Below are 25,752 nucleotides of genomic sequence, written 5' to 3' on the forward strand. Positions count from 1 at the left end.
GAAGTGGTGAGAACTTGTTCTTGCAGCCGACTGAAACAGCTTCGGGTTTTTCCTTGGGGCTATGGGGACCTCTAGTGGCTAGACAGCCACACTACTTCCCATGCCGCACCAGGGTGAAGTCCCGATCTCTTGAGCCCAGCCCTGGGCCTCTTCAATTCAGTAAATGTCTACTAAACTCCTCCTCCTCCTAGCCAGACAGTTCTGGATGTCGACAAAGCTCCCAAATTCCACCCCACACTGCTGGGCCAGACAAAAACACATAAAATGTCCAATTCAGTCTTTATTGACTGTTTCATCTTGGGGCCACCAGCACTAACAGGTGGAAGGTGGGGGTGGGGTGGGGCACCTTTTATGCATATCAAGGACCCCAGAGCGACCCCCTTGGAAAAGAGAATAAATCCAGTTACAGAACTTACATGGCGGTTAGGAAAGGTGGAGGAAGGGGCACAGTATCTACAGAGACTTAAAGGGAAGCTGGAGGAGGTTCTTCGGCAACAGGGCCTGGTGCTGCTGAAGAGGGAAGGGGGGGCAGGGTCAGCCACTGATCTGGACCCCCTCAGCCTCAGCCAGAGGGTAGATCTCAATGGCCTCCACCAAGGGCAGCGCCTCCACGGCAGTCTCCATGACGGCCAGACCGACGGCGGCCTCGGCCTCAGCCAGCTGCTGCCGCACGGCTGCCTGATGCTGCTGCTGGTGGGTCTTGCGGTGCTTCCAGAGGTTGGAGAAGGAGCGGTAGCTCTTGCCACAGTCAGGGCAGGAGTAGGGCCGCTCCCCTGTGTGAATGCGGCGATGTTCTGCCAAGCGCATGGAGATGGCGAAGGCCTTGCCGCACACTTCGCAGGCAAAGGGCCGCTCGCCTGTGTGCAGGCGCCGGTGGTCCTTCAGGTGGGTACTCTGGCGGAAGGCCTTGCCGCAGTCCGGACACGGGTATGGCCGCTCACCTGTGTGGATGCGCCGGTGCACCTGCAGCGAGGTCTCTGTGCTGAACAGCTTCTTACACTCGCTACACTCCAGGCCCCGGCGTCGGGCAGGGGCTGTGGGAGCTGCGGGGGCCGCACCCCCCAGGGTGGTCGGGGAGGTGACCGGTGTGCGAGTGGCCCGGGGGACCCGGGGGGCAGGGGGCTCCTTAGCCAGGACCTCGCCCGGCCCAGCAGCTGCATGGGCTGCCTCGTGCGCCTGCAACCGGGCTGCCGAGCCCACTTTCTTGCCACAGGTGCCGCACTCGAAGCGCCGGGGGGCCTGGGCCGCTGCAGCGGCGCAGCGGTGCTCACGGAGCCGCAGGGAGGAAGGGAAGGCAGCCCCACAGGATGGGCAGCGGTGGGGCTGGCGCCCAGCATGGGCCACGAGCTGGTGCACCTCCAGCAGCCGGCGCAGCAGGAAGGAGCGGGGGCACTCACGACACTTATAGGGGTACTCGCCCGTGTGGTGGTAGCGGTGCATAAGCAGGCGGTAGGGGCGATGAAAGCGCACCCCGCACTCCTGGCAGCGGTAGGGGAAGTGCTGGGCGTGCACCAGGCGATGCTGCCGCAGCGTGGAGCTCTGCGTGAAGGCCTTGCCACAGTCCCCGCACCGGTAGGGCCGCTCCCCTGTGTGCGTGAGCCGGTGGCGGGCCAGGTTGGCAGGCGAGTTGAATGGCTTGGAGCAGTCCGGACAGGGGAAGGGCCGCTCGCCGGTGTGCGTGCGCAGGTGGTTACGCACGTGAGACTTCTTCTTAAACATCTTGCCACAGATGCCACACTTGTGACGCCGCTCCAGCCGATGCACGAAACGCTGGTGCCGGGTCAACTGCAAGGCCTTGCCGAACTCCCGGCTGCACAGGAGGCAGCGGTAGGTGCCTGGGGCAGTCGGCCCTTCTGAGCTCTCTTCGGTCGCGGGAGGCTCTGGTGCCTCGGACTCTCCAGTCTCTGCCGGGGCTGGCTCGGGGAACCCAATGACGGGCTCCTCCGGGGGGACTGGGGTGGTAGGCAAAGGGACGCCCCCCGCCCCATGTGTACGCCGGTGATACAGGAACTTGGTGAGGTTGACGAAGGTCTTTCCACACGGACACGAGTGCAGAGGATTCGGGGTATGGGCTCGCCGGTGGGCCAGGAGCAGGGCCTCTGTGCCAAAGGCCAGGCCACAGTCCACACACAGGAAGTGAGACTCACTGCTGTGGTCTCCGAGGTGCTGGTCTAGACTGGAAGGGCTGGGGAAGACACGACTGCACAGAGGGCACTTAAAGACACCCTCCCGGTGACTCCGCAGATGCTGCTGTAGCTGGTGAGGAGAGAGAAAGAGCTGGTCACACGCAGAGCAGAAGAGCTCCTGGGTGGCTGTCCCGCCTGGCTCTCCGCTGTTGTTCCTCCGGACCTTGCGCCCCCGGCGATCCCGCCCAATGGCTTCACCGTTGCGCAACTCGTAACTGTGGTCAGAGGACGGCAGGGCATCGGGCTGGGACACAGGCACCTCTTCAGGTGACGGAGTCAGGGTCTCCGGCTGCATAGCAGGCTCCTCTGACTCGGGGAGTGGGACAGGGAAGTGGGTGGCCTGGTGCTCCAGGAAGTCGGCTGGAAGCTGGAAGAGCTGGGAGCACTCCGAGCACTTGTAGAGGAGGAGCTCCACCTCAGTGACCACCTCAGTGGTGGCAGCGGCAGCAGAAGGGATAGCTGCCCCTTCCCCACCCTCCTCTGCCTTGCGGTAGGAGTGCTCCACAGCCACACGGGCCTGGCCCACAGGGGGCCCCAGGACCACGGGGGACCCTAGGACCACTGGGGCCGGAGGCTTGGTGGGAGTGCCCCGGAGGTGCGTCTGCCGGTGGTTCAGCCAGAGCTCCTGGCTGGCGAAGAGAGCCTTGCAATCCACACACTCATAGTGGATGGTACTGGAGCTCAGCGTGGGGGCCTTGGGCGGCGGCTCTGCCGGCACTGCCTCTGGGGGAGCCATCATCTTCAGGTGCAGCTCCTGGTGCTCCAGGAGCTGGCTGGGGGACATCAGCAGCTGCCCACACTCCAGGCACTGGTACTGGCTCTCTTGCATCAAGGTCTGGTAGAGGCCTGTGCCCGAAGCTGCCTCTGCTGCCACTGTGACTCCGGGGTCAGCCACGCCCACCAGCTCGAAGTGCTGCTGGGGCACATGGGAGTTCTGGTGCACGAGCACCTCCTCCAGGGACCCATACAACTGGTTGCACTCGGAACAGACATAGCGGTGCTCGATGTACAGGACTGTCTCCTCAGATTCCTCGGTCATGGTGGCAGCAAGGCCCTGGGCTGTGAGAAGAAAGAGGTGGGGACAAAGCCCAGCTCAACTGCTGTTTCCTCGGTCCTTCTCAGGGACAATTCTTTCCCTTTAGCACTCCCCACCACGACCTTGTCTGTATTTTACCCTCTAACTTCTTGCTTCCATTTCCCACTCCCACCCCCCTCCCTTCCTCTCCAGAACACCCAAGACTACCAAGCACAGAACCTTCCCAGCAGTCCCTTCCCGGAATCTACCCAAATCTCACCTCTGAATCAAAGTGCCTCAAATTCCACCCACCAGATCCTTGTAACCTGTCCCACCCTCACCTCCCAGCCTCTCAGCGGGTCCACAGCCACGTGCATCACACAAGAAACTGTGTCCTCTGCACTTGAGCTCCTTCCGCTGAATTCCTCTCCTTACCAACTCACTATCCCATTCCTGCTTCCCGGTGCTTGGGGCAGTCCTCAGGGGCCCTAACCACTGCCACTTCTCCCAGCCTTGCTCCTCCTCTGTCCCCTCCCCCAGGTTCCTGACATCTTTTTCCACCTGACAACTCAAACTGCCCCAAGGCCCCGCCACTTTCCGCACCCTCACATGGCGCAACCCCTCTCCTTTATGTATGCCTGTTTATATACTGCCTCTTCCTCTGGTCCCCAGATCCCTCACATCAAAGTCACCCGTCAACCAACTTGTCTGTCTCATGTTGGCCTAAGCCATCACTATACCTACACTTTTCCCTCCTTGACCACTTCCCCATGATACCCAAATCCCTCTTCAAAGTACTTACACCTCTCTACAAATCAAAGCCCCCTCCCACAGACCTAACTATCCCATCCAGAATACCCAGCCCCACTTCACAAAACCCTAACCCTTTCTTCACACCTATATTCCACCTGTCAACCCAACTCATGTCTCAGACACTCTACACGTTAATTACTTCTTCTTTACATTGAGACCTCACCTACAATTCTAACCCCCCCCCCCCGGGTACCCAGATCTCCTCTTCTACCCCAACCACTACAGGGATGCCCCAGGTGCTTCTTCATATCAACCTCGCCACTCTTCTTTACAAAATGACTCAGTCTAACCCATTTCAGGGATGCCGAGATATGGTCTTCAAAACAACGTAAACCCTTCTTTACAAATCCATGTGCCTAACCCATGCCAAAAACATCCTGATCCCCTTTCACGTTATTAAAATACCTAAGCTTTTCTTCTTTGCAAAAAGACCCTTTCCCACCCTGGCCCATTCTGGGATGCCCAGATCCCCTCTTCCTATCATCATAAACCCCTCTTCTTTGCAAAAAGACCCAACCCTGCTCGAACCTATTCCAGGGATGCTCAGACCCCCTTTATAACAACTTAGTCTCTCTCCTTTGCAAAAAAAAAAATCCCAGCACATGCTACAGCCCAATCCAGGGACATCCAGATGACCCTTCACAAAAGCTTAAAGTTTCACACATACCACCCCCCACCCCCCTAATTCCCTTTAGTAATACCCAGACCCTACCTTCTTATGCTGAACCCCTCCACCCCGCCCCCAAGCTAGACAAAGGACACCCAGACCCCTCTCATCAGTTTATTACCCTGGGGGGTACCCAGACCCCCAACTTCTTGTCAGACTAACAGTTCATTCTCATTCCAGCAATACCAAGACCTTCCCCCACTTAGCACAGAGACCTCTCCATGACCCTAACCTCCAGGGACACCAATTCCCACTCTTCACCTTGACCTAATTCCCTCTACTTTTCAAAAACATTACCTCTACCCAACCTATCCTAGGGACACCCAGACACCCTTTTCACATAACCCTTTGCACAGACACTTCTCTCAACCCATTCCGACGGTACCCGCCCCCCGCCCCCGAACTCTTCACATAATGTAACCCCATTCTCAATACCCCGACCTCTGTCTCAGCTCCAAATCCTCCCTCCAGGGATATTCATTTGCTAATATCTTTTCACACCAAGCCCCTCTCACTGGTCGAATTCCTTCCAGGCATAACTAGGTTTATGTCTTTACGTTAACTTAATTACCTCTTTTCTCACGCCCTAACCCCCCTCCCCGGACACTCGAACCCCCTCTAACTGTCCACCGCGCTTCGGTCCTAGACGGCCCCACCACCAGGCTTTGGCCCCAATACCCCCTGGAGCCTTGGAGCCTCTCCCCGGGAGCAGCTCTAACGCCTCCCTTCCCACCCGGGTCTCTCCCAGCCCCCGGCCCGGGGCCCCGCCCCTCCTCACTCAGCCCAGCACACACGACTCTACCCCCTTCCCCACCCGCCGCGCCGGCCCGGCCCCCGCCCGGCCGCCCGCGCGCCCCGCGGGCCGTTAGTGCCGCTCCGCCCTCCCCGCCCGGAGCGCGCCCCCTCCGGCCCTCAGTGCGCAGGCGGGGTGGCGTGGGGAGGCTGGGAGCGGGGGAGGCCGGGAGCGGGGAAAGGTGTGGGGGAGCCGGGTCGGCCTACAGCGCGCCCGCCCGCACTCACTCGCCTCTGCTGTCTCGCACGCCCCGGGCCCAGGTCCGGGCCGCCGCTCCCCGCGCGCGGCCACCCTAGCGCTGCGCCCTCTCTAGCTCCCGCCGTCGCCTCTCGTCTGCTCCGCAGCCTCTCTCTGGCCCCCAAACGCCCTCAGCAACGCCCCGCCTACCTTCCTTCTCGGCCGCTCCAGGAATGGCCGAACGCGCCCAATCAGCGTCCGTCTGGCTCCGGCCGTTCGACCAATCAACGCACACGTCTCTGACTCTTGGGCCAATAGTGTGGAGCGTCGGGATCGGCCGCAGCGCCCAACCAATCCTCCGGCGAAGTCCCCACACTGGCCAGCCCCCAGGTTGATAGTGTCCGCCCCCTCAAGCCCCATGGAGGATGCTCCTCCTCCAGCTGCTCCTGGACTCTGCCTGACGCCTGAAGGAGGGAGGGCAGCGCGGTGACGTCAGGCGGCGGAGCGAGGCTGCAGGCGCCATCTTGGGGACGCCGGGTGGCAGTCGCGTTGGTTCGAGGGGGGAAGTTGGAGAAACTGAGGCACACGATACCCAGAGGGTGGGGGCGGGGGCACGGTGCGCAGGAACTCCCGAGGAGCGAAGCGAGAAAGTGAAGCCCCTGTCAGCGCGAAGCGGGGAGGGGAAACAGCAGCACCAAGCACATAGAGGGAGTAAAGAGGGAAACTGAGGCTCCAGACCCCTTTATTAGAAAGAGGAACGAAGGTAGCAAGAAGGAAGGGGAGAAAAACCGAGGGACTCTTGAGGAAGGGGGAAGGAGAAATGTCAAAGGGAAAGCAAAAAGCGCGGGGATCTGAGGAAACGAAAACCTAAAGAAAGGAGGAAATGGGAAATGGAGGGGATAAAGAAAAAGCAAGGACAGCTGCACTGGAAGAACGGGGAGTATGGGGGGGTGGGTAGAAGACCTGAAGGACAACTAGGGTGAGAACCTGCAGGAGTTCTGTAGCAGTTGGAAATCTGCTCTGCTGCCTTCCAAGGTGCCTGCCTTCTAAGCTGACCCAGGGCGACTCGGACGGTGGAGTTTGCCTGTGTCCACGGGGCCCTGCCCATCCTTACTTATCTGCTCTTCAGGACGTTGGCAAGCGTAGTTACGTTTCCAGAGCTACCCTCTGAACGCAGGGACTGGGGAGATGCAAGAGATTCACTTGTTCTAACTAGCCGTCCCACGTCCCACCATTTCTCAAATGAGTAAACTGAGTCTCAGGGGAGTTGGTTATTTACCTTCCTGAAGCTAAAAGCTGCTGAGGGTCCCCACATACAGAGTAGGACCTAGGCCTGACTCTTCGGTCGTCACCTTTGCTGTGTCCTTCAATTGGTTTCTCACTGGGTGTCCTCTAACTTCCCACTATATTAAAATCCCTAACACCAAGCCAGTGTAATTGAACTAGGCTGTCTGGATTGAAATCCTGACCCGGCCACTTCCTAGCTAATGTCTTGGACAAGTTAACTCCCCTGTGCCTCAGTTTCCTCATCTGTGAAATGAGGATTAATAGCCCGTGTCATGGTTGTAAGGCACAGAGTAAACGCTGTTGGGAATTATTTTTATTAGGACCTCCAGGAGCCTGGTAACAATAGCTAACGTGTCCTGAATGTGTTATAATGTGCCAAGCATTGTGCTTAGTGCTTTGTACGCTATAACAGTTGAATCACCTCAACAATCCTACAAGGGAGGAGTTACTGTTCTCACTTTACAAAGAGACTTTGTAAAGAGAAGTTAAGTAGCTTGCCCATCTTCAGGAGGAGACAGAGCCAGGGTTCCAACCCAGGAGTTGACTCCAGGGTCTATGCTCTTGGCCCCCAGGCTCTGCTCCCTGACTGGTGGATGTCCTACCCCTCATGGCGTGTTGAATGGATGAATGCAAGAAGTAGAGAAAAGAACTTGGTGGAAATGCATGAGCTCTAAAGCTGGCAATCTGGGTTTGCCCTCAGTGGAATCAACTGAGGCGGGAGCCAGAGGACCTGGAAGCTAGACGCAGCCTTTGATAGGCTCCATGCACTTGGGCATGTTCTCACTCCTGCTGAAGCCCCCTTTTCCACCTGAAAACCCAAGTGTCCAGCATGGCATGTCAGGCCCCTTTCTGCTCAGACCTTCTGCTTGGAGTTCCCAGTTTATCCGGGTAGATTAGCTCAGTTCCTTCTCTTCTGATGATACAGGAGTAAGCTGAGGCCTGGATCAGTCTTTGTGGAGGTAGTGGCATGGGCTAGATTTCTGGGGTAGGTTTATTTTAGAAAGGATAGGCATTCTTTGCTGGGGTCCCTGCATTAGCAAAGGCCTAGAGGCTGACAAGACTCTAGGCTTTCAGCCTTAGCGTGAGGTGAGGGTGGGTGTTAGAAGACCATAGTTGTTGCCCACGTAGGGTGAGGAGCTGGTGGTCCTTCAGGGCCCATTGTATGTGTCAAACATATGTCAGGGATGCTCCATGTGGGATGAGGGCTTTCTGTACCAGGCTGGTGTAAGGATTGCCATGTGCTGTGTGTGTGTGAGAAAGGCATATGGTCACGTGGGCTGGGGGGCTGCACGTGAGTGTGTCAGTGTCTCCTCCCCATCACGAGCATTGGGGGTGGTGGTGAGTCACGGGCTCAGCCTTCAGCGCCAACTGTCATGTTCCTTCCCCCCAAATTTCACCCCCCCACCCAGCCATGCACCACCCACCCCCACTCCAAGATCTGTGTCACTGCTGCTGTCTTCCATCCCCCTGTCCTGCTCAGTTTCCTCTGAGAAGCTGCAGTGGGCTCCCTGGGAGGGAGTCTCCCACTTCTGCAGGCTCTGCCCTCCAGCTTCCTGCCCTCTCCCACTGCCTCTTTGCTCAGGTGGTGGCTTGAGAAGGAGGACCTCTTCACGCCACCTACTCATGTCTGTGGGGCCCAAGGATTTTTCTATGCATTAGAGACAATCCCCATACTCCCCACCCATCCCTTCCTCTCAGGGCTATTTCTCCTTCTGGGGGCTTCTCCCTTATCTCCAGGGGCTGGCTGCTCCTGCCTTAGTGGACCTCTTGTGTCCACACATCCTTATGTTCATGGGTTCCTGGTATCTGTTCCCCTATCCCCATTTCTGTGACCTTCTCCCACTTGGCTTGGCCCACCTCCCTGTCTCTGTGATATACATCCTTGTTCCCATTTCTGTGGCCTTTCTCCTATTCCCATGCACCACTCCCCATATCCAAGGAGTGCTTTCTGTTCCCATGGACCTCTCTCCATCTTCCTGGGGGTGCTCTCTGTGTCCACCAGCTGCTCTCGTCTCTGAGGTCCCTTGCTGTCTCTGGTCTGCTCCCATGTTTTCATGGGCTTTTCTGTCTTTTCTCTGGGCTTTTCCCTGCCCTTGTCCTTGTGGGGTTTGTGGACCTTGGCCCACCTCTGTGAGTTTTGATGGTCTTGCTATTCCTTTCCATTTTTCTTTATCACTGTAGCCCCCCCCCCCCGCCCCCAGCTCCACGGCCTTCTCCTCAGGTCTCCCTGCTTTCATCTCCATGGGCTCCTGGGCAGGGCGGTGGCATGGTGGTGGAGGGGGTGGCCCAGGGGTGGGCCCTCTGTCCAATGCAGCGCCTTCCCCTCATCAGCATTCTCCTCGCGGGGGGCCCCCAGCCCCGACCAATACGGGCTCCCCCTCCCCCCTGACTCCCCTCCCTCCTCTTTCTCCGCCTGCTGCCCTCCCTTCCTCCTGCCCGCCCTCCTCCCTGCCTCCCTCCCTCCCTCCCTCCCTCCCTCAGCTCTCTCCCCCCCGCCCCCCGCGCTCCAGGACCCAGCGAGGGCGGTCGGCGGGCAGCAGGCGGGCGGGCAGGCAGGCGGCGGCCTCGGAGGGGAGAAGGAGAGGTGGCGGCAGTGGAGGTGGTGGTGGTGGTTGGTGGTGTTGGCAGCAGCGGCGGTGGCGGCAGTGGAGGTGGCAGCAGTGGCCAGCAGCAGGGAGGCAGGCCCAGCTGGGGACCCAGAGCCGGTGGCTGCGCCTCGCAGGGGACCCGGAGTCTGTGGCCAGGCCCTCCCACTGAGGCCCTGCACCGGGGCGCCCCCGGGACACCCCACCCTCCTCCGCCTTCCTCTTCCACCTGCTCCTCTCCATCCTTCCCTCCCTCCTCTTCTCCCTCCTCCCTATCCTTCCACCTCTCCTGCCCCCCTCTCTGCTCTGGGTCTCCCAGCACCCCATCTTCTCCAGCCCCTCCACCCCTCTGCTTCTCCCCACCCCTAGCATGTTTTTCCCTTGGGGGCTGAGGGCTTGAGGACTCCAGGCCCTTGCCTCATCCAGGGCAGGGCCAAGGCTCCGGGGGGAGGGGGGAAGGGGTGGCCCCCTCCCCCCAATCCAGTCCTCCCCTCCCCCACTCCTCCGGATGGCCGGCTTCCTGGTCTCCAGCCAGTCCTCGCCCCCCGTGGCCCCCCCAGGCCGGCCCGGCTAGGGGAGGGGGCGGGGGCCCTTTCCTGGGCCGGCTTCCCCCTCCCCCGGCTTTGCCTGTGCCCCCCTCCCTTCCGTTTTCACCTTCCTCTCCTCCTTTCCTCCCTCCTTCCCCTCCATTTGCTCCTTCCCCCTCTCCTCTCTCCCCTTCTCTCCTCCATTTTCTCCTTTCCCCTTCCTCCCTGCCCCGGCCCGCCCTCTCCGCTTCCACCTGTCCTTCCTCCTTGCTCCCGGGGAGCCCCGTTTTGGACTAGTTGGGGGCCACTGTTGGTGGCGGGGGAGGGGGCCCTGTGGACTGCCCTCTCCCCCCGCCCCAGCCACACCACCACCCAGCACCAGAGCATCTCCCCGCTGTCTTTCTCGGGCCTCGAGGGAGCCCAGCCCTCCGTCCCACCAGGATCCGTGAGTGTCTGCGGGGCGGGGGTTGGGCTGGGGCCAGCCTGGGTCTTGGAAGGCTGGGCTCATGGCCGCCTGGTGGGGCCCCCACTTCCCCCTGCCCCTCCCTGAGTAGGGGCCTGCCTTGTGTCCCCCATCTCCCAACCGCCGTTCCCCTCAGCCTCTTCTCACCGTTCTTCTGGGTGCATAGCTCAGCCTCACCCCCAACCCCCAGCCTCTGGGGTCCTGAGGGGCTGCCTGGCTCTTACTTGTGGGCGCAGTCCTTGTCTGGGACTCTCAGCCAGTCTCCGCCCCTGCTTTCTCCAGCCCTGGTCCCGTGGTGACCGGCTCTGCTCTCTCTCTCTTTCCATCTCTCTTCTTTCCTCCAAGGCTTGTCCTCTCCGCCTGCCACGGGCCCATCCCTATCCCATCCGCTCTCCATCTCCTGGAATGTCTATGTTTTACAATCTCCATTTCGTGTTCTCTTGGGCCTCTCTCTGACTCTGTCCAACTTCTCTCTTTGCTGTTAGCCTAACTCTTTCTTGGTGTCTCTCTGTTGATCTCTCTCTCTCTCTCTCTCTCAAAACTCCCCTGTCTCTTGTCTGGCTCTTCTAGTGGTGCCCACACCACCAGGTGTGGCTCTCTATCCACTTCTCTCCATCCACTCTGTGCTCTGCCTGTGGCCCTGCTCCCCTGTTCTCCTCCTCTGCCCTTGCACTTGGCGGCTGTCTTCCTGCTCACTTTTCCGCCCTCTTCCCCCAAATCCACTCCTCTCCTTAGCCACTCTGAGGTCCACTTTGCCTTTTCCTTGGTGGTCCTACCCCCAACCCCACTCATTTCTGTGTCCTGGGCTGGCCTTGGGTCCTCATCCCTCCCCATGCCTTGGGGTTTGTGGGCTCTGGGGATTGACCACCCCTCCTCCAGACCCCCTGGGTGGATGCACCTCAGTGTGAACCAGGCCCCCTTCTGTGGGCGCTTGCCCTGTCCCTGCCTATCCCTCTCCAGGTTACTTGCTCTTCCTCCCCACCTCATTTCCCTCCCTGGCCCTCACTGTCCCTCCCCTAGTTTGTGCCTGCCCCCTGGTTCCTTCCTCTTTCCACCTGGCCCTCTTCCTTTTCAGAGTTTAGCGATTTTTCTCCTCCCTGTAATCCTTTGCACCTGTCTGTTGGTTTGGTTTTGCTTTTTTTTTTTTTTTTTTTTTTTTTGCCCTCTTCCTCACCCCATTTGTCTCACCGATTTTCCTTCTCACCTTGGCCACGTCTCCTGCTTGCCCGCTTGTCTGTCTCCCTCCCCTGGCGGGGCCCTCACTCGGCTCCTTCTGCCCACTTGGCTGCTATGCTTCCACCTTTATTTGGCTTTGCCTGAGTGTCTGGGCCTGTGGGGCTCAGGCCTGCCTGCTTCCCTGCCTCACGCAGGCCATCTTGTCTCTGTTTCTGTTGGTGTCTCATTCCTAGGTAACGTGTGTGTCCTTCTCTCTTACTTCCTTTTGGTCTGTCTTTCTGTCTGTGCCTTCCCGTTAGGTCTTTGTCCATCTGCTCCCCTGCACTCTTTCTGCTCCCACCCGTGTCTGCCACCTGTGGGACCCTGCCCACCTGGCCCCAGGCTCTCCCTCGGGCTTCCCTCCCCTCCAATGTCTATTCCCCTATTTGCCCCCAGAAGCCCTTGGTGTCTCAGGATGACCCCCCGGGCTCCTGCCTCTCTCCGAGCCCCACCCTCTACAGCCCTCCCCTGGAGACTTTTTCCTGGTCTCCAACTTGCCTTGCTCCTCCGCCCTTGAAGCCTTCACCTCAGATCCAGATGACCATCTGCGGCCCCCAGCCTGTCTGAGATGCCCTCCCACCCCCAGCCTGCCTTTTGCAGAGGCCCTGAGAGAGGGATCTGCTCAAGGTCAGGTGGGAGTCGGGGCACAGCAGGGACTGACAGGGCCTCCTGCTGCCCTGGCCTAGGTTTCCCTGGCTGCGGGGATGATCTGAAGCATTGCGTTGTGCCTTCATACTCTGCTGGCAGGTTTCATTCTGCTCTCTCACCAACTCAAGCCCCCCTTCTATGGGGATCGGGGAGGGGTGCAAGGAGACCCCCCTCGGGTCACCTCATAGCACTCTGGGCTTCACAGTAACCCTCTCCCCTGGATACCCAATATTCCTTCCACCGGGGTATGGCTCTTGGCCAGAAGAAGCTGTGCATCTAGCCCAACTCATCCCTTCCCTGGGTGGGTGGGTGGGTGGGCAGGTGCTCCTCAGAAGGCTGGGGCCCCGCTGGGGACTCCCAAATGCCTGGGGATGGAGCTGTTATGGGGAGCAGAGATGCAGTGTCTCCCCCTCCTCCTCAACTCCCCAGAGCAGGGTTGGGGGCTGCAGCATGGCACCTGCTTTGGCAGACAGCTCCCTCCCTGCCTTCCTCACTCTTCCCTTCCAGCTGCTTCTAGTGGTATCTCAAGCAGGATTGTGTTTTCTCTCCATTCTGTCTTCCTGTTCTATTCTGTGTCTCTCTGCTGCCTTGATTTCCCTCTCTGCTGCCTGTCCTGTGTTCCTCTCCCCATCCTGCCCTTTCTCCACCCCCATGGCTCCCTGCCTTCCTGCCTCTTCCCTAGGCCTGTCCTCACTTCCCAGAAACTCCTCTCTCCATCTCTATCCCCCCTTTTCCTGTCTTCTGATCTTCTTGTTCTTGTATTTCTGCCTGTTTTTCTCTTTCCCCTTTTCTGAGTCTCTGTATTTTCTCTGCCCTCAGCCTCTCTTCCTATTTTTGTCTTTCTGTTTCTCCCTTCTCTCTCTCTACTTTTTTTTTTTTTAGCCCCTTGGCTGCCTTGGGTCCATCCATCTGCCTCCATCTGTGTGTCTCTGTGTGTGTCTCCATCTTTCTCCATCATTCCCTCTCTTTCCAAGTTTCCTTAACTCCCGGATACTCTCCCCTCCAGACCCCGGATGTCCAGGCCTCTCTCTCCCCGTGGGATTGTGGGAGCCAGGGACGTCAGGAAAGTGGCAAGTGAGGCCTGGGATGGGGTTGCCTAGCAACCACAGCATCCTCTCCAGCCAGTTTCTGTTGCTTAGTAACAGCTGCCTGCCCAGAGACAGGGGCGGAACTGGGTGGGGGGGTGGCACTTCCTGGTTTTCCGTTGCAGTGGGGATGGTCCTTGGAATTTGCTCTTACCTGAGATCCCTCCCATTTTGGTAGCTGTGAATGTCCTCCTGCAGTGCCTGTCCCACTCAGTGCTGGGAGCTCTTCACTGGTAGTGCTCTCAGCCTGAATTTCCTTCGTAGCAATGCCCTCTGTATTGTCAGCTTCTGACAAGGGCAGGGCCCTTCAGAACTCACCCACAATGTCCCGGGGTCTGTGGTCACTGCCCCGTCTCGCAGTCTTCCAAAGGGCTCTGAGGCCCCTCCATGTCAGCAGTCTCCCCCATGGGCGGGGGCTCCCTGCAGGTGGCAAGTGGGGGCCGCGGCAGCTGCGTCCCCATGAGGAGGGGAGGAAGATGCCGGCTGAGCTGCTGCTGCTGCTGATTGTTGCCTTCGCCAGCCCCAGCTGCCAGGTGCTCTCATCACTGCGCATGGGTGAGGCCCTACAGCCCCTGCCCCGCCCCCGCAGAGACCCTCCCGAGCAGGCCAGTCCCTCAGGACCCCGGAATCTGGGCTTTAGGTCTCAGCTTCCCTCAGCAACAAGGAACAGAAACCCCCATCTCCTTCCTCCTGGACCCAGCAGTCCAGAACCCCAGCTCTGTCCAACCCTAGATCCAGGAGCCTAGACCCCTCTGTCTGCATCCCCACCCCCACCTCAGAGCCCAGGGGTGTAGGACCCCACCCTCTCCTTTCTCAGGACCCAGGAGTCTGGTCCCCAATCCCTGTGTCCCCTCAGCTGCAATCCTGGACGACCAGACAGTGTGTGGCCGCGGTGAGCGTCTGGCCCTGGCTCTGGCCCGGGAGCAGATCAACGGGATCATCGAGGTCCCAGCCAAGGCCCGGGTGGAAGTAGACATCTTTGAGCTTCAGCGGGACAGCCAGTACGAGACCACGGACACCAGTGAGCAGGGCCACGGGGGCGTGGGGTGAGGCAGGGCAGGCTGGTAGCCCTCAGTCTGTTTCTCAGCTTGCTTGCTTGCTTTCTAGCTCCACCTGCTCCTTCCTTCCTTGTCTGCTCTGCCTTCCCCTTCCCAGAGATGGTGCTTCGGGGCATGGTTGGGTGGGGAGAGCGCCAGCCCCCCCCCCCATACGAGCGGAAGACCTCATTTGAAAGATAAGCTGGCCAGGGACATAGCCCCCAGAGCTGAGTAATGATGGGCAGGGCCACCGAGGCCAGGGGACCTCAGGGGCAGGGACAGCAAAAGGTCTGAGCTCTGAAAGTTGAGCAGGATATAGAAGGAGTGGGATTGCTCGAAGTATGCCCTATAGCCACATAGTAGGGGTGCATAAGTATTTGTCGCATCCTAACAGATCAACTGAATGTTAATAGGTATCTTGAACAGACATGCTGGGTTTGTACACCCTCAGGAGATGCTGTCTTCAGTGCGTTTTAGAGTGGCTGATTTCGAGTGGCTGATGTCTTACAGGCCTTATCAGAGCCTTTGTTATATTCATGCATGTTTCAAATCAGTGAGAGGAAGAATGGGGTACAGTGTTTCTTGTACTTTTCCGACTGGTGCGGCACAGAACACAAACTGGGAGAAGCTGGGATGGAGAGTAAGGAAGCAGATGGTGTTCCAGGCATATGCTTATACTCTGAAGCTGGAGCGGAGGAGGTGGGTATATGGAGCCGAGGAATAGGGTGTGGGGTTGCACCTGTCCCGACTATCTGGACTTAGGACATGTTTGGAGGGATTGTGAGAGACTCTTGGGATGAAGTACGACGGAGCAATAGGAGGTGAGGCTGGGCTGTTGGGCGGATCAGTTTCAAGGAGGCCTACAGTGGCAGGCTGAAAGGCGCCATCCTCACCTCTAGGCAGATGGGAGCCATTGATGAGTTTAGGCTAGGGAGCTGGGCTTCTGGAAGGTGAATCTGGAGGCTAGATTTGGGTGATTAGTGAGGAGGCTGTTGCATGCCTGAGATGAGAGCCCTAAAGTAGGGCAGGGGAGGAGGGGGTCAAAGAGAAGGAGACAGATGTGAGAAAATATGAGGACAAAAAAGAGACAAGACTTGTTGATCAATTTGCCTATTGAGAGAAGGATTGAAGGCAAGGATTGTTCCAAGCATTTGCTTTGTGTAAATGTGGCCTTACCAATATGGAAGGCACAGAAGAATCAAGTTTGGAAGAAGGTAAGGGATTTAGTTATGAGGCTTTTAGTTGGATGTGGCAGAAGCCCCACTCGAGCTGCTTTAAGGGAAAAAGAGAACTTATCAGCTCATGACACTAGAAGGCCTAGGGACTAATTTCAGGCATGGCTTGATCTAGGTACTGAAATGATATCCCAGGATTGTTTCTTTCAGGCATGATTAGATCCAGGTACTCAAATGATGTCCCAGGGTTGTTTCAGGCATGGCTTGATCCAGGAACTTTAATGATGTTCCAGGAATCTCTGTGTCTTTGTCTATGGGCCCTAATCTCGTCTAAGTTGGTTTCATTTTCAGGAACACTTTCACTAATATCCCGGCCCAACAGCTCAAAACTTCTATCTTACCAGGATAGCACACTTAGTCATAATTGTAGCAGAAACCTAGGGAAGGCTCTCGATGGCCTGGTTTGAGCCTGTCCCTGTCTCTGCACTAATCACTGTGGCCAGGACAGCATGGTTCTGGTACTGGACTGGGTGCCGGCCAATCCTGGGAAACCTATGGTTCCCTGAGGAAAATTAGGGTTCTGCCATGGGAAGGGGCACGAGGCAGACAAAAGGAACAACTCCTACTTCCTAGTGTTGAGAAGCGTATGTATTTAAGGGGAAAGAAATCAGAAAAAAGAAGAGTGAATGAATGCAAGAGAAGAACCATGTTTGGGATGTGGGGCGGAGAAGGGGCCTTGGCTGTGGGTTTGGGGTAGAGGGGCTGTGGGATGTACCCCAGGTTGCAGCATGGTTAGAAAGGAGGAGTAAGAGAGAGGCTGGGGAAGCAGGCACCAGCTTTGCAGCCAGGAGGCCCCTGCTCTTTCCTCTTTGTCCTTCCGTTGTTTCTTCCTTGGTCTGACCCACTGCTCTTGCCATTTCTCCCCATCTGTCTATTTTTCGATGCAGTGGGTGGGGTCAGGGATTGGGCCTTGGGGTCTGGGGGGGCCAAGGGGGATCGGGCCACTCTAAGCATCAGGGGTGCTTCTGGGCCAGGTGAGGACGGGGAGGAGGGCCCCTGACCACCATCTGTCTCTCCCCACCCCTCGCAGTGTGTCAAATCCTTCCCAAGGGAGTCGTGTCTGTCCTGGGGCCCTCCTCCAGCCCTGCGTCTGCCTCCACCGTGAGCCATATCTGTGGGGAGAAGGAGGTAAGCCGAGCGTGGGGCAGGTCAGGGGTGGGTCCCTGGGAGGCGAGGCCGGATGGAGGCAGGGGGCAACAGGGCAGAAGCAAAGGCTCCTTCTTTGTCCAGATCCCCCACATCAAAGTGGGTCCTGAGGAGACGCCCCGCCTGCAGTACCTGCGCTTCGCGTCTGTCAGCCTGTACCCCAGTAACGAGGACGTCAGCCTGGCGGTCTCCCGCATCCTCAAGTCCTTCAACTACCCCTCGGCCAGCCTCATCTGCGCCAAGGCCGAGTGTGAGGGAGAGCTGGATGTTTTGTTTTTGTTCCCCTCAGTTCCCCTGCCCAAGAGCACTGGTCTCCCACACGGCACAAGCTCCCCTAGTCCCCTACCATCCTTCCCCCTCAGGGACCCAGAACCCCCACCACCGCCCTAAGAGATCATCTGGTCCTCAGCTACTGATGGGCACCCACGTGTAAGACTCCTGCTAGGCCCTGGTGGGTGCACACTGGGTGTGGTCCCTGAGGTCACTCCAGGGCCAGCAGGGGACCATGGCAGCCGAGCACCATCAGTGGTCCTGTGGGGTGCTGTCGGAGCACGGAGAAGGGAATCCCACCCAGGTCCAGAAGGCTCAGAGCCTGGGTCACTGAGAAAGGGGCCTCTGAGAGGGACCTGAAGGTTGGGGAGGTGTTGGGGGTCAGGGAGAGGTGGGGTGTGTGGCTGGGCAGAGGCTGAGGGCCCAGGGGTGTGTGGCCCCTGTGAGAGGCTCAAGGAAGCTCCCAGTGAGCCCAGTGCCCGTGTGTGGGAGCCATGAAGCAGCTCGTGCAGGAGGCAGTATCACGCAGGGCCTTGTGTCAGCCTGGAAGGTTCCCACATGGGGCTGGGCCGGGAACACACTGGGTGTGTGTCACAGAAAGAGCTCTGGCCGCAGATGGAGACGGCCGCGGGCTGTGGCTGGCAGACCAGGGACAGGCAGGGCCCGGCAGTGCTGGTTAGGTCTCTGGTGTGGCTGCGGGCTGGAGTGGCCTGGAGGGGTTTGAGGAGAGTCCTGAGGGGAAAGGGAGAGGGTGCTGGCACCGGTGGTGACCGGGTTCTGCCCAAGAAAGAGGGCGCAGTCAGGTTGAGGCGTCTCTGCGGCCATGAAGGGGAGATGTCCGGTGAGCTGGCGGATTTGCAGGTGTGCAGGCGGAGAGAGAGGGGGCCATGTTCAGCAACCTCCAGGAGAAATTCGTCTTTCCAAAGGCATTTACTGAATATCTTTCACGACCCCGACATTGTTCTTGGTACTGGAGACAGAGCAGTGCATGCGCTGGCCAGGCCGGGTCCCCTGGCTTCCTCATGGGAGGAACTAGGAAGCAGTAAGTCCTACTGACAAGCAGAAGAGGGTGACGGATTGGGGGTGTGATGCGAAGTGGAATAGTGACCCCCACTTTGAGGAGGTGACATGGGGGAAAAGATCTGTGGGAGGTGAAAGAAGAAGCTGTGCAGCCATCTGGGAGAAGAGGGAGCAGCTAGCACGGAGACCACAGGTTGGGGGCCACAGGATGGGGGTGTGTGTGCCAGATGGGGAGAGGGGGGGCAGGGGGAGTGAGGCCCAGAGGCTAAGGACTTGGGCTTCTACTCTGAAGGACCAGAAACCATGAGAGGGTTTGCATAGGAGGAGGCACACCTTGGCTTCACTCGCTTGTGGCTGCCCTTCAGGGATAGCCTTGGGGCAGGTGTGGCTGTCGGAAGGGCTGAGAGAAGGCTGTGGTTCAGGTGCCCCCTCCCTCCACCCCTGCACCGTGGGCTCTGCCTTGTTCTGCAGGTGGAGCCTGGCATGTTGGGTGTGGGTGAGAGAGAGCGGGAGCAGGGAGGCTGGGTTGCCATCAGGGTTTGGGCCTGAGCCCCAGGCAGGCTGGTAGTGGCTTGCATGACAGGAGTGGAATGTGGCTTGCACAAGCGAATTGTGAAATCCCTGTCACACATTCCAGGAGGCAGAAAGGTGGCAGGAGACAGTCACCTGGAGGTTGATCACAGGGTCCCGGGGCCTAGTACCCTCAAGAGAGCCACCATGCTCTGGGCAGTGCAGCCCTCATCCTCTCCCAGGCTTCCCTATGCCGGGCACTTGCCGTGGACTCTCACCCGGGCCCTCTGGCTTCCCCAGGCCTGTTGCGGTTGGAGGAGCTGGTGCGTGGCTTCCTCATCTCCAAGGAGACGCTGTCGGTGAGGATGCTGGATGACAGCCGGGACCCCACACCGCTGCTCAAGGAGATCCGCGATGACAAGGTGTCCACCATCATCATTGACGCCAACGCGTCCATCTCCCACCTCATCCTCCGTAAGGTGAGTCCCCCCGTTCCTGATTCCCTGCAGAGTCGGGGCAGAAATGTGGTGTCACAGAGCAAGTCACCCCATGCCCACGTGCCTCAGTGGTCCCATGGGGCGTGGAGACCCACTTCCCACGCACAGATGATTAGCTTGCTTCTTCCTGGTTGCACCCCTAGTCGGGCCCTGGAGAGTCCCCTCCCCTCTCTGCACACTGGCTGCCTCGGTGGGTTGCTGCCGTGGGAGCTCCCCGTGATCTTCACTAAGTGCTTGTCCTGCCGCATGGAGGCACTTGAATTTGGCTCCCACCTACCCTGCTGGGTGGGTGTGATAATCATTTTGCGGCCAAAGGAGCTGGGGTTCTGGGGCGGGGAGAGGAAATGGGCTGGCTCAGGGGGTACCCAGCCGGGGTATAGTGCTGGGACCTGCCCCCGCAGGCCTGCCTCATGCTCTCCAGCGGTGACCTATATTTGTTCATCACCCATTGCTTCCCTGCTCTTAATTCATCCTCATAATCCAATCTGTATTATTTATTTTTCTCTAGTTTTTTTTTTTTTTTTTTTTTTTTAATTAAAACTATATGTCACTGCTGATCATAGCATACAGGAAGATGTGTGGACAGAATCCATAGGGCCTTTGAGGCAGGAAGGCTTAGAGAAAGGATTTCGGGCTTGGGAGGGAGGCAGGCAGGCCTGGGCTGGGGTCCCATAGCCAAGTGACCAGTGGTCACTTTGCTCTCGAACCTGCATGTCCCCAACCCTCACGATGACAGTACCTGCCACTCAGGCAATGCGGGCTGACACCATTTACTGTTCTAATGACCATAGCAGGGACAGGGTTCCATACCCCTGGTAGGGAGAGGCCTTCTCGTTTTGTTCTTCTTGAGGACTGTGAAGAAGGCGGGGGGGTGACTTATCTGGCCCGTGAGCAGGCTGAGCCCCACATGGGAGCAGCCCATACTCGGCTTTGGGGCAGTGCGGGGAGAAGGTTAAGGTTCAGGGTACCCTCCCAGCCTGCCCTGTTTCTAAGGCATCCCTCTGCCTGCCTGTCTCCAGAAGGCAGTCTTGTAAGTGCCCAAAAGAGGGGTGCGGGCATCTGAGGGCGCCCTTCTCTCCTCTGCGGAGACCTCCATCTCACCTGGGGCACCAGTCCACACAGTGCGACAGCAGGGACCGAGGTCTCCCTCTGCCCCCACGCGTCTCCTTCTCCCTGTCTCTGCCTCGGGGTGTCTCTTACTGCGTCTCCCACGGGTGTCTTCACTAGGCCTGTCTCTAAATCTCTCTCCCTCTCTCGGCGTCTCCTCGGCTCCGCCCATGGCTCTTCGCCTCTCCCACTGCGTCCGCACCGCCCTGTGTTCTCCAGGCCTCAGAGCTGGGAATGACCTCAGCGTTTTACAAGTACATCCTCACCACCATGGTGCGTACCCCATCGAGCTACTCTGGTCCCCCTGCCCCTCCCGTGGTGTCTGGCCTGCCTAGGGCCCGGCCCCAGGCCTCACGCCTTCCTCTGGGTCCCAGGACTTCCCCATCCTGCACCTGGACGGGATTGTGGAGGACACCTCCAACATCCTGGGCTTCTCCATGTTCAACACCTCACATCCCTTCTACCCCGAGTTTGTGCGCAGCCTCAACATGTCCTGGAGGGAGAACTGTGAAGCCAGCACCTACCCAGGGCCTGCGGTGAGCACTCGCCTTCCCCCCAGGCACACAAACACTTCTGTGGGTCCCTTCAGACCTCGAGCAGATGGTGCTCAGAACCCTCTGGCACCCCCACTCGCTTTCTGAGTACATGCTATGAGACCTCCCATGCCATCTCCCATGCTCCCCAGCCACACTGGCCTCCTCCAGGTGCCTGTGTGGCCCCAGCACACACCCACCCCAGGGCCTTTGCACTTGCTCCTCCCGCTACTTTGTACTTCCCCAGAGAACTAGCAACTCTCCCTCATTGCCAAGTCAGCACTCCAACGTTCTCTTAGTTATAAGACCTTCCTTGGTCCCCCATCTGAAAAAAAAAAAACAAAAACTGCTCAGTGTTTTAGCTCCCCTCCCTACTGAATTTTTCTCCCTAACTCCTGTCCTTGCATATCTAATCACCACAGGAGTGGTTCTTTATTTTGCTTAGGCATAGATACAAGTAAATAGACTGTCCCAGGATGGCAGGGCTTTCTTTCTTTCTTCACCATTGTATTCCCAGCTCCGAAATCAGCCTGGTTTAGGGTAGGCATCCAATAATACATGTTGAATAAAGGCAAGCATACCAAAGACGCATACCTACGTGTGTTAGTTCCCAGACACGTAGTCATCTGCCAAGGCCCTGAGACGCTGCTCCTGCATACACACACACATACACACACACACGGAGCCAGGCCATCAGACATCATGGACCTACCTGGGCAGAGGTGCATTTGTGTGCATCTGTCTCCACAACACAGCCGTTCAGATGCTCCCACCGACCCGGCAGAGACGTACTCTGTTGTACACACGCACGTACACACCACGGGTCGTCAGCCACAGCACGGGCGGTATTGAGCCCGTGTGTGTGTTATCCTGTTTGATCCCCATGCTAGAACGTGGTGGAGGCAGAGAGTACAATCATTCCCATTTTACAGGGAAGGAAACTGAGATGGAAATAGGAGAGCCAGGCTTCCAGCTCAGAGCTTTCTGCTGCGCAGGCCCAGGCTCCCAAACATGCCTGCCTCCTAGGTGCCACACCCACGCTGTGTACAGACAGACAGGCGTGTGTGTCCCGCCTGCATACATGAGCATCAGGCTGTGGCCCTCTTCCCATGCCCGCATCAGCCATATGGACACAAATGGCAGGACGTGCCCTCAGGCCCACAAACATCTCCCCGTGGAGGTGACCCGGCTGGCCATCCAGGCCAACCCTCTCTGACTTCCCCTTCCCACAAACAGGCATGTGGCCGCATGACTCGGGGAGAGAGGCCGCAAGACTCCCCCAGACACGTGGGCAGCACGCACTTTTTCCCCATAGCCATCTGATTCCCTGAGAAAGGCACCCCCGCCACCGCCCCGAGACCCGTCCTCACTGCCTGCCTGCCTGGTTCCACGTTCCTGGAGAGACGGGCATTGTCTGAGGGCTGCGGGGTGCCCTGGCTGAGCTGCCTCTCTGCCATCCTGCCTCCCCCGCCCTCCCCCCAGTTGTCGGCAGCCCTGATGTTTGACGCCGTGCACGTGGTGGTGAGCGCCGTCCGGGAGCTGAACCGCAGCCAGGAGATCGGCGTGAAGCCGCTGGCCTGTACGTCGGCCAACATTTGGCCCCACGGGACCAGCCTCATGAACTACCTGCGCATGGTGAGCCGGGAGCGGAGAGGGCCGAGGGGGCAGGGCCGTCCGCCTCAGGCTGGGACGCTCACTGTGTCCACCCTGTGGCCCCTCTGCCCTCTCCCCTGCTACCAACCCCCCCCCCCCCCCCCGCCCACCTCCTGCTTTCTCTGGGCCTCTTCCTCCTCCTTTCTGTTGCCTCTCTCCTCCTGGCCTTCCTCTGCCCGTCTATGCTGCCCTCTCCCGGCTTCTTTGTCCCACTTTCTTTCTTTTGCTGGGAGTTGTCTTTCTCTTTTAACTGTGGTCTTCCTTGGTCCCTCTCCCTCTCTTGTCTGTCTCTTCCTTCATCTCCTCCCCTCTGGGCCTCTCCTGCTTGTACCTCCGGGCCCCTGCCACCCCCCTCTGCCCGCCTCCCGCCCTGCTAGGTAGAGTATGACGGGCTGACTGGGCGGGTCGAGTTCAACAGCAAAGGGCAGAGGACCAACTATACCTTGCGCATCCTCGAGAAGTCCCGGCAGGGCCATCGCGAGGTGAGCAGGCCAGAGGGACCTCCGGAGTCCCAGTGGGGTGGGGGCAGCCCAGGGGGCTGAGGCGTCTTCAGGCCAGCCTCATGCTCATGGCAGCTTCTTTGCCCCAGATCGGGGTATGGTACTCTAACCGGACCCTGGCCATGAACGCCACCACCCTGGACATCAACCTGTCGCAGACGCTGGCCAACAAGACGCTGGTGGTCACAACCATTCTGGTGAGTGGCCCTCGGCAGGGACGGCCCTTTCCTGAGTGACGCCCCAACCCAGTCCCAGCGAGGGACTCAGGCAGCACGCAGAGCAGCAGGGAATGTGACCCATGCACCCAGCAACTCCTGACTGTGGCCAGGGTGTCACCAGCTTTGTTGCCCCTGCAAGAGGGGAGGCCACAGGCTTTGGCAGCTGGCTGTCACATGGTGGGTGTCATGGGGAGTCCATGGGGCCACAGTGTGTGGCTGGGTGCCGCCCCCAGTGTCTGGCCCAGAGGAGGCCCCCGAAAATCACCATCACTGGCATGGTCATTTTGCCACACTGGCCACTTGAGGGTGTTGACATGTGACAACTTCATGTCCATCTTGAAGTTGTGGAAAGCAGGGTTCTGAGAGGCGAGGTGTCTTGCCAGCGGTCCCACAGCGAGGACATGGCAGAGCCAGGGCAGGGGTCATGTCCCTGAGGCTCCAGAGCCTGAGCTGGAGCCGCTGTGCTCTGTGCCTGCGATCCTTTGTACTTGAACTTGAGCACCAGCCAGGGACATGGTCCAGGAACCCCTGTGCATGCTGTTCCTGCGGTCAGCAGACCAGAGACCAAGGGGCCTTTGTGGGTCAGCGAGTGTGTACGGAGCACCCCACCCTGCACCATCCCCTGTGCCAGGCCCTTCCCAGGCGCTGCTTTTCAGACCTGTCAGCCTTTCCACGAGGCTTGTCTTACTTTCCTCATTTTGAAGGTGAGGAAACAGGCCACAGGGCAAATCCTGGTTGGAATCGAGGGATGTGCTCAGAGACTGTGGCCTCTCCCCCTGCACACTGCTGCCTCGTGCCAGGCACAGCAGGCCACCAGGAGGTCAGGACAGGGGGTGACACACAGGCGCCAGTGAGCAGGAGGCGGCCCAGAGCCGCTGGGCCTGGAGGCTGGGGTGCCAGGCAGCCGTGCACCGTAGAGCAGCCAAGTGCCTGGCATGCTGGCCTCCGCTCTCTGTGCAAGGCCCTCAGCGAGTGTGTAAGCTGCTCCCAGCTGCCAGGGCTGAGTTCGAGAGGGTTGCCACAGGTGCCACAGGATCCCAGCGGCCCCTTTGAGCCATGCGGCACGGAGCTGTTCTCTCCGTCCCCAGGGAACTCCCAGTCTAATGAGGACCTCGTGTCCCTCTGGAGAAGGGCCAGTGAGCCTGCTGGGGAGGCCCAGATGGCCTGCAGACGGGAAACCAGACGCCTCATAACAGCCTCCCCAGCGGGCCGGGCCAGGCTGGCTGGGAGAAGTCACGCCTCCGCGCCTGTGGCAGTGTGGCCAGACCCAGAAGCTTCCAGGGACCAAGAGAGATGAGGTCCTCGGTGAGGAGCAGGGACAGAGGTCAGGGACAGGATGTCAGAAGAGTTGAGCCATGATCCTGGAGGCTTCATCCCCTCCTCATACCTGTCTCCCCTTTGCCCTAAAGACCATAAGACAGTGTGGTTCTCTTCCTGAGATTCATTGCTCTTTGGATGGATGGATGGATGGATGGATGGATGGATGGATGGATGGATAGATGGATTCATTCATTAATTCATTCATTCCACAAAATTTACTGAAGCCGCTGTGCACCAGGCCTAACACAAATGCTGGATGTACGTGAATAGTCAGTCTGTGGTCTCCTTACTCTTGAGTGGCACTGGGATAGGGGATGCCATTCTGATGGAGGAGATCGACCTGGATACAACCATTCCAACACAGGTTATGAGGGAACCCCTCCCCACCTAGAAAGGAGGGACTGACTCAGCTTTAGAAGAGTTCGAAGAGGCCTTCACAAAGGAGGTAGCATTAGCCAGGGTTTTAGAAGCTGTGTAGGAGTTGGGTGCATGGAGAAGGAAGGGCTGGACATGCCGAGAAGCATGAGCTTTGAGAACAGGGGCTTAGGAGATGTTTGTCAGACCAGATGTGGAAGCAGTGGCTTTGTCTGCACAGCTGAACATACCCATTCGTTCACTGATGTTTTCTGACATCAGAAAACTGGGCTGGGCCTGCGTTGGGCATGGGGGGATTCTGGCGTGAGACTAACCGGGTGCCTGGGACAAGAGGCAGTCAGACTCTGCCTTTTTACCCCCGCTCTGTCCCTGGGGCCTAGAACAGTGCCTGGCACCTAGCAAGCACAGGGGGTGGTAAGTGCTGTGACGGGGGTGGCCTGGCGGCTGTGGGGCTGTTGGGGGGGTTTCTGGAGTGTGCACTTATCCTTTCCCTGAGCCCTTGGAGGGCATTGAACCGGAAGGGGCAGGGTCCTCTCTAGATGTGAGAAGAGCTCCAGAGAGGTGTTCCAGGTCGGGAAGTGAGGCCTGAGCTTGCTGGGGCTGTAGGAGGAGGGAGGGGAAGCTTATGTGGGTGTTGAGGCTGGCAGAGAGGCTGGGAGTGAGGGCGCAGGGGGAGGCCCGAGATGGGGGAAGGGTGAGGCTGTCTCTGTGGTGAAGCTCACTGGTCTGGAGCCGAAAGGGTGGCTGGGCCCAAGATTGACAGAGGCTCCACAAGGAAGCTAAGGTCCAAAAGAAGGCCCATGGAGGCAAGGCTATGTGGGGCCTTCCCTCAACCTCTAGCCCTGCTCCCTCCTATAAAGGTTTCCCAGA

At 58.7% G+C, this 25,752-nt stretch overlaps 2 protein-coding genes across 7 annotated transcripts in view; one reads left to right on the top strand and one right to left on the bottom strand.

Annotated features, from left to right (window-relative positions):
• Window positions 1-290: 290 nt before the first annotated feature.
• ZNF574 (zinc finger protein 574) lies at window positions 291-6,134 on the bottom strand. 4 transcript variants are annotated; one of them, XM_047711327.1, is made up of 2 exons: window positions 5,862-6,134; window positions 291-3,245 (listed from the first exon to the last, which is right to left on the bottom strand). In XM_047711327.1, the coding sequence occupies exon 2, from the start codon at window positions 3,223-3,225 to the stop codon at window positions 535-537; it is 2,691 nt and encodes an 896-aa protein (XP_047567283.1). In that variant the 5' UTR covers window positions 3,226-3,245; window positions 5,862-6,134; the 3' UTR covers window positions 291-534. The 4 variants fall into 4 exon arrangements, with proteins under 4 accessions (XP_047567283.1, XP_047567282.1, XP_047567285.1 ...); XM_047711326.1 differs by lacking the exon at window positions 5,862-6,134 and adding an exon at window positions 5,702-5,850; XM_047711329.1 differs by lacking the exon at window positions 5,862-6,134 and adding an exon at window positions 5,706-5,849.
• Window positions 6,135-10,191: 4,057 nt separating this feature from the next.
• The window catches only part of GRIK5 (glutamate ionotropic receptor kainate type subunit 5), a 53,266-nt gene continuing 37,705 nt past the window's right edge, over window positions 10,192-25,752 (top strand). The window contains exons 1-11 of one of the 3 annotated variants that reach the window (XM_047711323.1): window positions 10,194-10,495; window positions 13,888-14,016; window positions 14,318-14,482; window positions 16,764-16,861; window positions 16,964-17,129; window positions 18,980-19,158; window positions 20,503-20,556; window positions 20,658-20,819; window positions 22,299-22,451; window positions 22,847-22,951; window positions 23,059-23,166. In XM_047711323.1, coding sequence (XP_047567279.1) covers window positions 13,938-14,016; window positions 14,318-14,482; window positions 16,764-16,861; window positions 16,964-17,129; window positions 18,980-19,158; window positions 20,503-20,556; window positions 20,658-20,819; window positions 22,299-22,451; window positions 22,847-22,951; window positions 23,059-23,166 — 1,269 coding nt within the window. In that variant the 5' untranslated portion in view covers window positions 10,194-10,495; window positions 13,888-13,937. Of the gene's footprint in view, window positions 10,496-13,887; window positions 14,017-14,317; window positions 14,483-16,763; window positions 16,862-16,963; window positions 17,130-18,979; window positions 19,159-20,502; window positions 20,557-20,657; window positions 20,820-22,298; window positions 22,452-22,846; window positions 22,952-23,058; window positions 23,167-25,752 lie in introns of all 3 variants that reach the window. The other 2 variants (XM_047711324.1, XM_047711325.1) reach the window with 2 other exon arrangements.

Source organism: Lutra lutra, chromosome 17, assembly GCF_902655055.1.
Source record: "Lutra lutra chromosome 17, mLutLut1.2, whole genome shotgun sequence".
Lineage (NCBI taxonomy): Eukaryota > Metazoa > Chordata > Mammalia > Carnivora > Mustelidae > Lutra > Lutra lutra.

What these genes read in the sequence shown, in the direction of transcription:
- ZNF574 (XM_047711327.1), bottom strand. Translation starts at nt 3,225, where the DNA reads ATGACCGAGGAATCTGAGGAGACAGTCCTGTACATCGAGCACCGCTAT.